The 16,324-nt window shown below is 47.9% G+C and overlaps 1 protein-coding gene across 3 annotated transcripts in view; it reads left to right on the top strand.

Moving 5' to 3' along the window:
• The window catches only part of EPHX2 (epoxide hydrolase 2), a 140,519-nt gene that overhangs the window by 53,854 nt on the left and 70,341 nt on the right, over positions 1-16,324 (top strand). For all 3 annotated transcript variants that reach the window (XM_043510023.1, XM_038396749.2, XM_038396751.2), the window contains exons 7-10: positions 85-180; positions 4,001-4,079; positions 7,355-7,389; positions 8,179-8,205. In XM_043510023.1, the coding sequence (XP_043365958.1) occupies positions 85-180; positions 4,001-4,079; positions 7,355-7,389; positions 8,179-8,205 (237 nt within the window). The remainder of the gene's footprint in view (positions 1-84; positions 181-4,000; positions 4,080-7,354; positions 7,390-8,178; positions 8,206-16,324) is intronic.

The raw sequence follows: 16,324 nt of genomic DNA, 5'->3' as shown, positions 1-16,324 counted from the left end.
GTGTAACCACTGCGTGTAAAACGGAGGGGGAAGGACTGTGGGGCAGGGAATTAATTTGTGCTATTTGTCTGTTCTTCCTTCTAGCCTGGAGTCCAGCTGCATTTTGTTGAAATGGGGAATGGTCCAGTGGTGTTCCTTTGCCATGGCTTCCCTGAATCCTGGTTCTCCTGGAGGTACCAGGTAATGCCAAGCCATGCCAATGGCTGGCAGCGGTGCTGTGTGTTATCATCCACCTCTGTGCAGCGTGTTGTGGCCATTTGTTATGCAGTAGTGTGGCCTTCTGTGATAAGAAAGAAGGGGTGACCTGGGGGGGCTCTCACACTCGTGTGACTGTATGGTGAGGGGTGGAGGCCACTTCTGACTCCACCTCATTCCTGGTATGTCTCCCATCGCCCTCTTCCATCTGCAATCTTGAACTCCTCCCTCCATCTCTGTCACCTCTTTCTTCCCTCTCCCAGCCCCTTCTGCTCTGCTGAAATGACTGATTGGCCAGGCTGTGATGGCAACCACGCTCCCCCTCGGTCAGTTCAGAGGAGTGGAGAATTTGCCTTGGCAGACTCAGAGCAATAACACTGTCCTGGCCCAGCAATGCTCTGGCAGGTGGTAATTACCGGGTGTTGGTGGGAAGTCCCCCGAGCGCATGATTTGGGCTGAAGCACCAATGAGATCTGCTGAGCGACAGTCTTGGCACGCATCTCTAGGTGTTCAATGACCTGCCTGCTTCCCGTGAGGGGCTGGGAGCAGCAAGTGAAGGCATAGCGCTAGGTGCTGCAGGGCACTGCCTTGTCCTCTCCGCTTGGCCCCTCACTTCTGCCCTGTCTCCCCACACTGCTTTCCAGCCTGGGGTCTACACTCAGCTCTGCTGGGCCACCTGTAGCAGCCTCTCGTGGCCAGCACTCTCTTCGCAGGCACCCTGCTGCCTCTCTGAGCTCTCATGTTGGGTCTCTTAAACTCCACACAGTCTCTCTTGTGGCTGACCATGCCTCACCCGGGGCTGGCTTCACACAAGTGATTCCCACAGCCCTTGGGGGCCCAAGGCCACCATGGTAACCCAAGAGTTCAGACCTGGCCCTGGTTGATCTGCCACACAGGGAGTTCTCCCTCTGTCCCAGGCTCTGGCCTGGCTTCCTTCTCCTGTTGGCCACACCCTCCTCCCACGCCTTCCTGCCTGGAGCCCTTCCTGCTTTGGCAGGCTGCTCACAGGCCCTAGCTGGCTGGAGCCGCAGGTTTCTGGCTCTGACTTCCAAACCGCCTGGTCCTGGGGTCTGCCCTGCAGGAGCCTCTCGTACGTTCTGCAGTTTTCCTGAGCTTCCCCCTTCACCGCAGCCAGCTGCTGCCCTTGACAGGGAATAACCTGGTCTGACCCAGCAGGGCCACTTTAGTGAGCAAGGTTGGCTAGCTCCAGGCCCTCCGGCCCGGAAGGGTCAAGCCACCCTGTTGCAGCACCTCAGTCCTGCTCTGCAGCCCCCTGCTGTAGCCTGTCTGGGCTCCGCACCTCTCCCACTTGTTAGCTGCAATGTACCCCACCAGTCCAATCCTGAGGAGCCTGTTCACTTAGGCTCAATATAAACTACTATCACAAGTATGTAGGGACAAAATTAGAAAGGCCAAGGCACAAAACGAGATCAAACTAGTTAGAGACATAAAGAGCAACAAGAAAACATTCTACAACTACATTAGAAGCAAGACAAAGACCAAGGACAGGGTAGGCCCGTTACTCAATGAGGGGGGAAAAGCAATAACAGAAAATGTGGAAATGGCAGAAGTGCTAAATTACTTTTTTTGGTTTTTTTTTTCACCAAAAGGTTAGTAGCAATTGGACATCTAACATAATGAATACCAGTGAAAAAGAGGTAGAATCAGAAGCGGCTGAAATAGGGAAAGAACAAGTTAAAAATTACTTAGACAAATTAGATGTCTTCAAGTCATCAGGGCCTGATAAAATGCATCCTAGAATACTCAAGGAGCTGACTGAGGAGGTATCTGAGCCATTAGCAATTATCTTTGAAAAGTCATGGAAGAGGGAAGAGATTCCAGCAGACTGGAAAAGGGCAAATATAGTGCCAATCTATAAAAGGGGAATAAGGACAACCCAGGGAATTACAGACCAGCCAGCTTAACTTTAGTACCGGGAAAGATAATAGAGCAAATAATTAAGCAATCAATTTCCGAATGCCTGGAAGATAATGTGATAAATAAGTCACCGTGAATTTGTCAAGAACAAATCACGTCAAACCAACCTAATAGTTTTCTTTGACAAGGTAACAAGCCTTGTAGATGGAAGAAGTGGTAGATGTGGTATATCTTGACTTTAGTAAGGCTTTTGATACGGTCTCGCATGACCTTCTCATAAACAAACTAGGGAAATATAACTTAGATGGAGCTACTGTAAGATGGATGCATAACTGGTTGGAAAACCGTTCCCAGAGAGTAATCATCAGCAGTTCACAGTCATGCTGGAAGGACATAACAAGTGGGGTTCCACAGGGATCATTTTTGGGTCTGATTCTGTTCAATATCTTCATCAATGATTTAGATAATGGCATAGAGAGTACACTTATAAACTTTGCAGATGGTACCAAGCTGGGAGGGGTTACAAGTTCTTTGGAGTTTAGGATTAAAATTCAAAATGATCTGGACAAACTGGAGAAATGGTCTGAAGTAAATAGGATGAAATTCAATAAGGACAAATGCAAAGTACTCCACTTAGGGAGAAACAATCAGTTGCACACGTACAAAATGGGAAATGACTGCCTAGGAAGGAGTACTGTGGAAAGGGATCTGGGGGTCATAGTGCATCACAAGCTAAATGAGTCAACAGTTTAACACTTGCGAAAAAGAAACATCATTCTGGGATGTATTAGCAGGAGTGTTGTAAGCAAGACACAAGAAGTCGTTCTTCCGCTCTACTCCACATTGATTAGGCCTCAGCTGGAGTATTGTGTCCAGTTCTGGGCGCCATGTTTCAGGAAAGATGTGGACAAACTGGAGAAAGTCCAGAGAAGAGCAACAAAAATGATTAAAGGTCTAGAAAACATGATCTATGGGAGAAGATTGGAAAAAAAAAAAAGGGTTGGTTTAGTCTGGAGAATAGAAGACTGAGGTGGGACATGATCAGTTTTCAAGTACATAACAAGTTGTTACAAGGAGGAGGAAGAGAAATTGTTCTTCTTATCCTCTGAGGATAGGACAAGAAGCAATGGGCTTAAAATGCAGCAAGGGCAGTTTAGGTTGGACATTAGAAAAAACTTTCTAACTGTCAGGGTGGTTAAGCATTGGAATAAATTTGTCTAGGGAGGTTGTGGAATCTCCATCATTGGAAGTTTTAAAGAACAGATCAGACAAACACCTGTCAGGGATCGTCTGGTTATTGTGTAGTTCTGCCTTGAGTGCAGGGGACTGGACTAGACCTCTCGAGGTCCCTTCCAGTCCTATGTTTCTGTGATTCTATGACCCAAAGCACGTTTTTAAACCCACAGCCAAGAGGTGATTCTGCACAAATGAGCTCTGCTCCTCAGCCCTCTTTCCCTCTTGCTGATTGAATGTCTAGTATGAAGTTCACGTTCCACCTCTAACCCCTGAGGAATCTCTGCCCTGACACAGGGTTTATTCTTTTGGTCTCGGCCTCTGGAATTTGCCTTGGCCTGAATCAGAATGCCAATGCACCCCATAAGGCACCTTTACTCTTTAGCGGCTGACTTTCTCGTTCTTGTCTTGTTCTGACTGTGGTGCTAGCTGGCTTGGATTCTCTTTCCCAGTGTTTGTTCAGCTACAAATATTTGCTAGAACAGTGTCTGTTGTCGTTCTTACACCCCTTCCAGCATGTGGAATTCACGTGGCATCTTAGCTTTTGTGACTGATGTTTCATAGTAGCTATAGTGACGGATGCTAAAAGGGGACAGTTCAAATAAATGGAAGTCCACTTCCCAGCTGTGGGTGAGCTACAGCAGATGCACGTCTGTTTCCCAAGGTCACATGTTCCTTTATATTTCTGCTCTAGATCCCTGCTTTGGCTGAGGCTGGCTTCCGGGTCCTGGCTTTGGATATGAAAGGCTACGGAGATTCCACTGCTCCCCCAGGTCAGTCAGGTTTCGCGTCCTCTCCTCCTCCCTTCTGCCCCCTTAGAGGGGGTGAGCAACAAAGGGCAGAGAGAAATTGCTCCGCCTTCTTCTGGCATGTCTGTTTGGAAGGGTGTTGGGTCCTAGCTAGGACTATTGTGGTGAAGTTGAGGCTGAATATTGGGTAGAATTCACTCTTGGTGAGAACTATTTAGGCTGCAGAAGTCTCCTAAGGGAAGTAGTGAAAGCCCTGATTCTTGGGAGAATGTCCTATCCTTTGCTAAAGTTCCTGGGAATATAGGGACTGTAGGGAAGAATTGCATCCTTGCAGGGAGATGAACTGGATAGTCTGACACATCTCTTCCCTTGCGCTAACTTCTAAAGTCTGTGATGTGGCACAAACTGAACAGCAGCCCCCAACCATCTTGACGTGCACTTGGTATCTGTATGTCTGCTGACCCACCCTTGTCCTCCCCCATAACCTCACAAGGGTTCCTAGAATCTCCTGGTGTGATTTGAGCTCACCCTAGGAATCTATTTTTTTTCTAGTGTTTGTCTAAGAAGTGGCTTGGAGTTGAAATGCTTCTGAAGCAGGGAAAGTAAATACAAAAGCCTCCCAGTGTTTACATGGTGTCAAGGAGGAAACCACCTGGCGTGTCTGTTATAGAAGTGCTGCTCATGACACTGGACTGTTTCGGGCCGTCTTATTTTAATTTCCTGTCTCTTTCCATCCTTGGCACAACCTTGATGTGAACTTGCCCACATGATGCCTTGGGAGAATAGGTCAAGAAGAGGTGACTTGGCTGTAGATAACCAAGTTGCCCCTTTAACTTGTAAGCTGAGCAGGGTCAGGCTTGGTTGGTACTTGAATGGGAAACCTTCTAAGAAAACCCAAGATGGTGATCTTCCTTGACACATTCCATCCTTGGCCTTGGCTGCGGCTGCCAACAAGTGGTTGTGTTCCGTAGGGAGAATTCCCTGGCTGCTGACAGCTAATGCCCTCTTTCCTTGTAAGGTGCTTTGCATGAACTACCCAACAGCTGCTAGATCTCAGTGACTTTGTCACCATCAACCTAGGCTGGATTTAAAGCAGCAAACTAGGAGCGAGAGGCTCTGCCCCCCGTTAACGATCCCCTGAGCCATCTGGAAGCCTGGGGAATGAGGGGTCATTGGAGCCATCCAAGCCTGATGAATAGCAATAACAGTGCAGCACGCACTCCCCTGTCCCAAGGCAGGAGGAGCTGAGTGGTGTGGCTAGCTGGTAGAGTGGGTTTGTTATTGTCATCCACCCTACCCTGCTTGCCTGAGTCTTCCCCTGCATGGCTCTACTACAGAGGTTGGGAGTCTGGCTGGGATCCCCAGAGCCCTCCTAACCTGCTGGTTCTAACTGAGTTTTGGTCCAGGCTGTAACACATTGTTATGCAATATCTGTGTCAAGCCAAATAGCTTTCTCTTGTACAGTGCATCTTCATTTTTGCTTCAGGGTATTCACGCACGACTCAGAGTGAACATCGAGGCGGGCTGGGAAGGGAAGGGCTGGGGAGCTGGTGGTACAAGGCCCTGTGAAATACCATTGCTAATCTTGAGGCCTGATCAAAGCAGCAGCCCTCACTGCTTTGTGGTCTGTTAATTTAGTACCGTTTCACGATGAATGTTGCTGTGGTGCCCACAATGGACCAGAGGCCAGATTGACACAGGTATTTCGGCACCTAAAGATGCAGAGGCACCTAACTCACTTAGGCATTTTTGTAAGTCCTGCTTGGTGCCTCTGTCTTCAGGCACCTAAATCTGGCCCTGGGTGCTTTCCAAACCTAACGAAGCACAGAAGAACATCAGCCCAAGGAGTCTGCAGTCTAAGGTGTGGGGGGGAAAAGGGATACTACATATAAGTGATCAGGAGGGTGATCGGCATGTGCCATGTCAGTTCCCTTTTCTGCAGCTGCCTCTACCTAAGTACTGCCAGTGCCCGTTGTCCTCTTTAATGGCTACCCTGAGCCCACTTCCTTCCAGCACGCCATGTTTCCCAGCCCCCTCACATCTGCTCATTGAGTTACACCCATTGCCATGTTTATTGGTAGATCTAAAGCCAGAAGGGACAATGCTGGTCCTCTCCCCTACACCAGCTGTAGACTCTCGCCACCTGGCTGGTTCCCTCCTCGAGCCCAATAACCGGTGGTTGAACTGACGAGTTCCTTTTTAATATGGTTGAAAAATACTCATTTGTTCCTGTGGTAAAGTATCCCATCACTCACAATGTTGTTTGAACCAGGCCAGCACATCTGAGCTACTTGCCTAGGAGCTGGTTGAGCACAGCTGGGGCATTTTTCCAGAGGGCTTTTGTGTCTGGACAGAGTGGATGTGGGGGAGCCAACCCCTGCTGGTGCATGGGGAGCAGCTCCTGTAAGGCCACTGCAGTTAATTTCCTTCCTGTGGTAGGTACAAAGGCCTTGGTTTTCCTAGGATCACAGTCAGCAGGGGTTCAGGACCATAGTGCACTCTTGATTTATATTGGTTTCTGCAGGGTCTTGTGCCAACATGTGATCTCTGCTCCTGTTGGTCTAGATTAGCCCTGACCCATTTGTCATTAGAGCTCCTTGATGCTTTTTTGCAAGACTTTCTGATCTTTGTTTTCATCTACCTAGTCCCTTATAGCACCGTTCATCGCTCCAGTCGCTGAGTGGCTCTGGAGGCTGGTGCCCTGGTCATAGTCCAGCTTGGGAAGTGACAGTACCTGCTGTCTCCTTAAATCCCCCCTGTAGTTACTCCACACTCCTCCACAGCAGGGCTTATAGGAGGAGATTTCAGAATTTGTTTCAGGAGGGCTTGTTGTTTTACCTTGCAGGCAGAGACAGCTTTTCCATGATACCGCCTCCTGCCCTTGAATCTGAAATTGGATCAGCACATCCTCCTGCTTTGCCAGGCCTCTAATCCTGAACCCCAAAGCACTTGGCAACCTGCCATAGAAGGATCATTTCTCCCCTTCCCCCCCACCCCCCCGCGACCTGCTGCCGCCACCACCACTAACATGCACCTACTTCTCGGGTTGAACCCAGCAGCCATACTTCATCAATGTCCCAGAGCAGGCCTATGGAAATCCTAGGGACAATCCTATTTCCCCTCCCGCCCTCTTTTAAAGATGGTGCAGTGGCTGATGAGATGAATCCTAGTTTGTACTGAACTTTTGTAGAGCTGATGGGAGCCAGGGGGCCGCAGCCTGGTACATGGCAGATTTAGAATGTTAAATTAAATGGAAGGGCACTTAACTGAGCTCAATGATTAATTTTTGTTGTTTGCAGACATAGAAGAATATTCCCAGGAAGAAATATGCAAGGTAGGAGACTGTGTCCTGATTTCTGTTTGTGACCTAGGTCTGTGTGTATTATGGAGCTCCCTAGTTGAGGTTCTGACCTGGGTGTGTCTATGGACGATAGAAAAGGGTACAGGATGGGGTGGGAGAACAAAGGCAATTCCATGGCTGCTGTTTCCAACTCGGGGGAACTCTGCTATTGAACTTAGTTCAGCAAGGAGTAGAGTATAAATCCGACTCTGCTTAGTGGTTTGCAGTGTTGTACAGTGAAGCTTGCTCTTCATCTGAGAGGCTACATGCAACACCGCAGATCCTGGAAGGAAAGGCTCCCTAATGCCAGAATGAGGTCTCCTTGTTGTATAATCTTCATTAGTAGTGACAGTAACACTGAGGGGCAAAGACCCATCGTGCAAAGCACTACACGGACATAGTGAGACAGTCCCTCCCCCAAAGGTCTAAAAAGACAAAACGTTATTTTCATCTTATAGATGGGGAACTTCAGCATAATTGTGACCTCCTGTAGGCACACGGGCTCTGGTTGAGCTGGCAATTTGAATCCAAATCCCCTGAATGCCAACCCAGTGTCTCCCTCCCAGACCATCCTTCCTGTCTAATCTTAAACAGAGGGCTTGGAGTACAGGGCCTTGACCTTGTAGGGATGGGGAGGTGTATTGGATCTCGGGAGACTTTGGAGATCTTAGTAAAGGCAAACAGCCTTTTGTAACCTGTTGGCACTTAAGATAGTGACATGTTCATGGCTAAGATCTGATTATCTGTTTTTTGTTTTTTGTTTTTGTTTTTTCCCCCTCACAGGATCTTATGGTTTTCCTGGACAAACTGGTGAGAAACCTCCTGTGACTTATGTTTTTCCTTTGCTCAGTGTACAGAGATGTACAAATCCAAATGGTGGAATTAGTTTGGGCCACAGCCAGAGATCCTGGGGAAAAGCATTATGAGATGTGTAACCTGTACCCACCGTTCCTCCTTGTTCAATGTTACCCCAGACTTGCTGGGAACAGAAATTGCCAGGGAGAGACAAGAGATGAGCTGGAAATGCCTGTAAAGCTTTATCTCGTGTAATCTTGAATTAAAGTGGGGGAGAGAAGATGAAAGGCAGATCCCTGGTGACTCGCTGAGCAGCTGGAATGGATGGTTTAATTCTGCCTCTTGGCTATGATCAAACCTAGTATTAGTTAATATCTGATACAGCCTCTGCTGGGAGATATTGTTGTGCTTGCCTAAGAGATGAAGGTAGTGATTGCAGTCTCTTCTCTCTTCTTACAGCAATTAACCTGTAGAATTGTTGCATTAGACTAGCTCAGCATAAGTTCTTGGGCTTCGCTTTTTACTAACTGCAGAAGTAAGTGGTTCCTTGGGCTGATGGAGAAGAGAGGGGGCCTTGTGGATGAAGGGAAGGATGTTACTATCTTGTAGAGGACATGCAAAGAATTGCAGACTTGTGGTGCGTTCCCCTCGGGTCACTGTGTGGGTATGTCTGTGCTGGGAGCATGATTCCCAGCTTGAGTAAGCAGATGAGCTAGCTCTGTCCAAGCCAGTGCACTAAAAATAGCAGTACAGCTGGGGGGTAGTGTGGTTGGTGGGTTGGGCTAGCCAGCCAAGTATGTACCCAGGGGTTCCGGGCTGGTTTGTACTCAGGCAGCTAGCCTGTACTGCTGCCCATGCTATTCCCAGCTACGCTTCTCTTTTCAGTATGCTTGCTCGAGCAGAGCTTGTACATGGCTGGCCCGCACAGGCTGGGGAGCATGCACGCAACTGCAGTGTAGACACCCTGTGTCTTTCAAGGGGCAGGTAATCCACGCAGGAGCTTGCACAGCTCGAGACTGTAAGAGATTCAGCATCCAGCTACTGGGGAATCCCCAGCTGTTTTCTCTCTCCTGGCTTTGTGAAGAAGCGGCTTGCTTTAAGTGGGTTCCTGCGCTAGCCTTTCACTTCTAGAGAACTGTGTTGGTTTATTTAGATGAAGGTTGCAAATGAAACACGTTTTGTCCCTTTGGAGTGCTTGGAAGAAGGATGCTCAATTTACAAAGTCACTGTACAGTTTGGAAGAGTAATTTGGCAGTTGTTCCTCTAGAAGCTGGAATAACAGGGCATGTTTCAATCATCACTAGCGAGAGGGTGCCAGCGAGTGGCGGCGTGGGAAGACTTCAGTATGGAGAGAAATGGGCAAGCCTGGGATTGCTACATCTACAGAGGAGATTTAATAAGAGGGAAAGATGGTAACTATTAGCAAAGCAATGAATTGTATTGGACTGGTGAATTGAATGCTCCTGTTTTTCCTTCCCTCCATGGAAAAGGGGCAGTTAGAGAAACTAAAAGGCAAACATTTAAAACTTGATGAAAGGAAATTGTCTTTTTACATAATTAACCTGCAGAACTTGCTGTAACTAGGTGTCAGGGGGCCAAGAATTAAGGACCATGTTTAAGAGAAGTCAAAAATCATTGTGGATACTGTGAACAGAGTAGCCCAGCTAGAAGAAGGTATTTAAACAGTCATGCCTTGGGGTGTAAGCTACCCGCTTGCTGCTGTGAGCTAAGAAAAAAAGATAGGTAGGTTATTCCACAGGGATCCTTGCATATTTTTCTGAAGCATTTATTACTGACACTGTAGCAAACAGGACGCTGGACTTAGATGGGCCCTGATCTAATTCAGTATGGCAAGTCCTATGTCGTTAGCCGGTTAGTTGATTCACCTTTCATTCACTTATGTGCAAATCCTGTCTCGCTGCCCTTCGGTGATGGAGAACACTTTTCCTTTTGACACATGGGCGGGTGTGCAGCAAATGACAATCTTATTAAATAAGATACCCTCTTGGCCCCACTGGGGCCATTCATCTGCCGTGACAATATAATTAGGATAGTGTTTAGTGGCTTCCATCCCATTGAAAGACTAGAATCAATCCCTATTCCTTTAAATGAGATGATCAGTGTGTGGGTTGGGGCGGAGAGTAGTGACACAGGCAAATGTCAGTATCTGTAGGGGTTTTTCCCTGCCATATCCTGGAACATCTTCCAAGAGAGCTAGCCCAGTTTGAAGTGCTGTCCTGCTTTTTAAAGAGACTGTTAAAAAAACAAAAAAAATACCCGGGGGGCTTCTTCAGCAGCTCTGCTGTATGTCAGCATCAGAATTGCAGCTGACCCTAGTGACAGTGCTTCTTGCTTCACTCCTGAGAGCCCCACAGGGCCAGTCTGGTTACAGGTGAATGAACTGCAGTGTGTTCTTCCTTGTGCCTTAGCAGAATGGTTTCCTAGCTTCTGCTCACAGAGCCCCACTTGGTGACATCCGTGCAAACCCACTGACGGTCAAACAGCTCCACTGAGGGACCAGTTTGGTCCCCAGAACCTGCATTACAGGGGATAAGGCACAAAAGAGGGGTCTGGAGTGACCCCGATCCCAGGTGGATTGGAAAAGCCAGTCTCAGACTGTGTGTGTGTGACCATTTGCTGAGACCATAAGTGCTGCAGCCCCACCACCCTACTTCCAGACATCTCTGAAAAGGAGAGGGAGGATGAAGGAAGTTCTGAGCTTGTGTAATCCAGCTGGTGTCTAACCTGATGAGTGACAGAAGTCTCAGAAATATCCTGCCAGCTGATGGGCAAACTTGCTGCCAACCTTTATTTTCAGGAATAGCATAGCTTGCATGCTTCCAAATCATAAGTCTCTCCCCACAGCCCCGGTGCTCTCTGAAACTTCTCTTCCTATTGCGTTTAAGCTGTCGGTTCACATCCCCGCGGGTCTGCACATCTTGGCCTGCATTTCTGATATCTTACTGCTCCGTTGCCTTCGTCCTGCCAGTAGGACATGTCCTCTTCTTTATCCTTCTCCTGCTCGTGTATCTGTGCCTTCTTCCACAATGGAACCCACCATCTTCTCCCCAAAGACATTGAGGCCAGAAGGGATGGTATCGACCGTCTCCTGCATACCATAGGCTGCAGAATTTCCCCTAGTGTTTACTGCATCATGCCCAAGGATTTCAGGTTTGAGGTCTAATCTCTATTAAGACTCCGATTGATGGAGAGTCCATCCCATCCGTTGGGGAGCTGCTCCAATGGCTAATGACCCTCCTTGTTGAAAATGTGCATCTTGTTTCAAGTTTGAAATTAACGAGCTGAGATACAGTGGCTGGGAGCTAAATTCTGCCTTTATCCGCTTAATTAAAGAGTCTTCTAGTAACAGACTCCTCCATGCAGCAGCTGAGAGGGTTGCTAATGTGTTACAATTTTCAATTTATGGTTTGTTTTTTTGTTGCCACAACTTAAACTGTTAAAATTTAAAAGATTATTGAATCATAGAACTGGAAGGGATCTCGAGAGGTCATCTAGTCCAGTCCCCTGCACTCAAGGCAGGACTAAGCATTATCTAGACCATCCCTAACAGGTGTTTGTCTAACCTGCTCTTAAAAATCCCCAATGATGGAGACTCCGCAACCTCCCTAGGTAATTTATTCCAGTGCCTAACCACCCTGACAGTTAGAAAGTTTTTCCTAATGTCCAACCTAAACCTTGCTAGAATTTAAGCCCATTGTTTCTTGTCCTATCCCCAGAGATTAAGGAGAACAATTTTTTCCCCTCCTCCTTGAAACAACCTTTTATGTACTTGAAAACTGTTATCATGTCCCCTCTCAGTCTTCTCTTTTCCAGACTAAACAAACCCAATTTTTTTCAATCTTCCCTCATAGGTCATGTTTTCTAGACCTTTAATCATTTTTGTTGCTCTTCTCTGGAGTCTCTCCAATTTGTCCATCTTTCCTGAAATGTGGCGCACAGAACTGGACACAATACTCCAGTTAAAGCCTAATCAGTGTGGAGTAGAGCAGAAGAATTACTTCTTGTGTCTTGCTTACAATACTCCTGCTAATACATCCCAGAATATTTGCTTTTTTTTTGCAACAGCGTTACACTGTTGACTCGTATCTAGCTTGTGGTCCACTATGACTCCCCCCTCCCCCCAGATTCCTTTCTGCAGTACTCCTTCCTAGGCAGTCATTTCATTTCCCATTTTGTTTGTGTGCAGCTGATTGTTCCTCCCTAAGTGGAGTACTTTGCCTTTGTCCTTATTGAATTTCATCCTAATTACTTCATACCATTTCTCCAGTTTGTCCAGATCATTTTGAATTTTAATCCTATCCTCCAAAGCACTTGCAACCCCTCCCATCTTGGTATCGTCCACAGACTTTATAAGTGTACTTTCTATGCCATTATCTAAATCATTGATGAAGATATTGAACAGAACCAGACCCAGAACTGATCCATGCGGGACCCCACTTGTTATACTCTTCCATGACTATGAACCACTGGTAACTACTCTCTGGGAACGATTTTCTAACCATTTATGTACCCACCTTATAGTAGCTCCACCTAGGTTGTGTTTCCCTAGTTTGTTTATGAGATGGTCATGCGAGACAGTATCAAAAGCCTTAGTAACGTCAAGATATACCACATCTACTGCTTCCCCCCCATCCACAAGGCTTGTTACTCTGTCATGTAAGTCTGTATTTGAAGAGACTTCCTTATTCCTTTTCACTCTGCTTGGGAAATAAATAGCAATCCTCTGGCACACATCCCCTCAATGATTCAGGATCCATAAGTGGGATGCAGAACACGGCATAGCCCTCTCCAAGAGGGCAGTACAGCATTCCCCAATGCTATGCTAGGACATTAGTCCAACAGTGTACCAGACTGGATATGATTGTCTGTGAGACTTAGCTATTCCCTTGAGGATTCCCATCCAGGTACTGGTCAAGCCTCTCTCCATTTTGTGACATGTGCCGCTTCTCGTGCTTTGATCAAGTCATGGCTGCCGGCTTACTCTCAAAAGCGCTTGGCTTTCTCCAAGCACGTCTATTATTTCCAAAGAGCCTATGGGGAGCGGACGGGATGGCATCTCATGATGCAGGAGGGTGGGCCATTGCTGTGGGTGAAAGCAGCCATTTCCTTGCAGGATGAGGAGTTCTGACGACTTGGTTGAATCCACAGGGGATTATAGTTTGCCCAATTGCAGAGCTTCTCCATCAGCTTCTTCTTTCTCTGAGGGGGGAGAGCTGGAAATGCAGGCAGGGGTCACCAAGAAGCCTGCTCTGCATCTTGGAAGAAGTTCTGGGTGGTTAGCGCCTGCCTTGTGGGTAAACATGGGACGGGAAGGAACCCTGCTGAGCTCTATGACCAGCAGAGCTTGATGGCTTATTTCATCTTTGATCAGGACTCTCATTAAGGCTGGGGAAGGCGTCGCGGACTTGGCTCCCCAGGTGTATGGGTGCAGAGCATTTCAGAAGGCCTCTGTTGTCGCCCTGGGGTGCTGTGCAACCCGTTTTTCCCCACTTCCAGGGGAAAACAAAAAAATAAAACTGAAGGGGAAAGACCGGTTCTTAAGAGCTGGCCTGAGCTTCAGGAGGCCAAGGAGCACTTTCCACCTGGTTGTGGGAGGGGAAGAATCACAGTTGTATGTGAAATTTCTTCCCGGCTAACTGGACACCTACATTAAAGGGGCAGTCAAGGGGTTGGCGCTAGAATAATGTGACTTTGGCAGCAAAAAATGACGAGTTCCAAGCTGCCCCTGCTTCGCGAGAGACTAAAGTTATCTGGTTGTTTGAAGGCCAATGGGTTGATGGCCTGTGTGCAGTCCTGGCTGGACAAGTAGCTGCATTGCCCAAAATGTCCGTTGCAACTGATGCAAACTGGGCTTCCATTCTCAGCAGCAACCTTGGATTGAATGAGACTGAACTGCCCCTCTTAGCCCTAAAGGCAATATTTCCAGGTCAGGATTTGGACCTGCTATCTGGGGAGTGAGCAGTGGGGGTGGTGAGCCTGCCCTGTGAAGGAAGGACTCCAAGGCTACCAGGCTGGCATCTTCCATCAGTAAGAACTTCACCTTATAATCAGAGTGCATCAAAAATAGTGAAGACTTCAGAAAGACGGGAAAGGTCTTGGATCTTGGGGAGGCAGGTTGGCTTTGTGGTTAAGGATTTGATTGGGACTTGGGAGCTCCTGGGTTCAATTTCTTGGTGTGACCTCGGACAGCTCACTAGGGTTATGCCTACGCTGAAGTGGAAGGTGTGATTGTAATGTGGCGCTAGCGTTAATCGAGCAAACACGGGTAACAATCCCAGCATGGACAAGGCCTCAGCAGAACACGGGGGGGCTTCCACGGTGCCCATCCATTTTACCGACACTACAGCTGTGCAGCTGCCTCAGGGTGTGGGAGAGGCTTGGGGACCTGCGCCTTGCCCCAACCCCAGTGATGGCCTTTCCTGTCCTACAGCCCCTTCAGCTAGGAAAACTTGCCTTAATGCATCAGTCACAGCAACCTTGCCTGGGGGAGCTCCCTGCCATGGGCATGGGGAGGGAGCTGGTCTGAGAGCATGAAGCCTCATAGCCTTTGTGCAGAACGATTCAGGGCTGGCCTCTGAAGCTGCTGTCCCTCCCTCCCTCTTAGCAGGCGGCTCTGTGGCAGAGGGGGGAGCATGTTCTTTGATTCCAGTTAGCTCACAGAGGCTGCGCTCCTAACTGAGTGAAGGCTCCATGCTTCGCTGTGGAAAACTGCTCCAGCCTAATCATGGTGGTCGTCTCCGGCTGCGCGTCTTCTCTCTAAGGGCGCCTGCCACTTGGTGCCCTCTGTGGAATGGAAACCCCCTCATCTCCCACCCCTGCAGTGCTGAGTCTGGGGTTAATAAATTGCTGTGGCAATCGGTGAAGGAGCGGGCAGCATGGGAGGCGGGGAGGGGGAGCAGGCCGGTGGCCTTAGTGCTTCCAGCAAAAAAGGGATTGGTCTTTTTGCTCTCCTCAGCCGCACAAGTGTGGCTCGTCATGTTCCCCTTTCCATCCGGCAGCAGGGTGAGACTGTGTGTCCTAAAAAAGGAGCTGCTGACAGGGACCTGTTAAGAATTCAGGGCTTGGTGTGCTGTAACAGCGGGGCTCGCCCTGTCGTCTGATGTCCTGTCAGCCGCTCATGACAGAGTGCTGGGGCCAGGATTTCTGATTTCTATTTAAGGGCTGAAAGGACCATTAGGATCATCAGCAGGGGATACAACAGGTGCAGGGCAGCCCACAGAGAAGGTGATCAAGTGCTTCCATCGACCTAGCTACCATCAGATGGGGAGATTAATTTCCAGGGACCACACAACCTTCCCTGTGTCCACACTCTGGGATTGTAGCAGCATACCTATCGCAGCACCTGTAGTGTAGACCTGGCCTAAGTCTTATTGCGGTCCCATTTACATCAATAAATGCTTAATACATTAAGGCCAGAAGGGACCAAAGATAATCTAGTCAGACTTTGTGTATCACAGGCTGGAGAAGTTCATCGTTAATCCTGTGTTGAGCCCAGAATCTCATAGAAATATTACTATTGCTATTGATGTTGCATGTAAACCCTGCAAAGTGATCCTGGCCTGGAGGAGTGGAAAGAATGTTGGTAAGCGGGGTGGGTGAGTCTAGACTCAAATACCAGATCTAGATCTAAATTTCAGTCCATATCTGTGCTTGGAAGACAGGATCAGAACTCAAAATGATCTTGACAACCTGGAGATATGGTCTGAATTACATGGGATGAAATTCAGTAAGGATAAATGTAAAGCACTATCCGTAGGAAGGAGAAGAATTAATTAGAATCATAGGACTGGAAGGGATTTTGAGATCATCTAGTGCAGTCCCCTGCTTTCGTGGCAGGACTAAGTATTATCTAGACCATCCCTAACAGGTGTTTTGTTTAACTTTCTCTTTAAAATCTCCAAATGATGGAGATTCCACAACCTCCCTAGGCTATTTATTCCAGTGCTTAACCAGGTGCTTTGACAGGTTTTCTTAATATCCAACCTAAACCTCCCTTTCTGCAATTTAAGCCCATTGCTTCTTGTCCTGTCCTCAGAGGTTCAGAAGAACAAATTTTCTCACTCCTCCTTGTCACAACCTTTTACGTACTTGAAAACTGTTACCATGTCCCTTC

Source organism: Dermochelys coriacea, chromosome 3, assembly GCF_009764565.3.
Source record: "Dermochelys coriacea isolate rDerCor1 chromosome 3, rDerCor1.pri.v4, whole genome shotgun sequence".
NCBI classification, from domain to species: domain Eukaryota; kingdom Metazoa; phylum Chordata; order Testudines; family Dermochelyidae; genus Dermochelys; species Dermochelys coriacea.
This window is presented reverse-complemented; position numbering and strand designations above follow the sequence as displayed.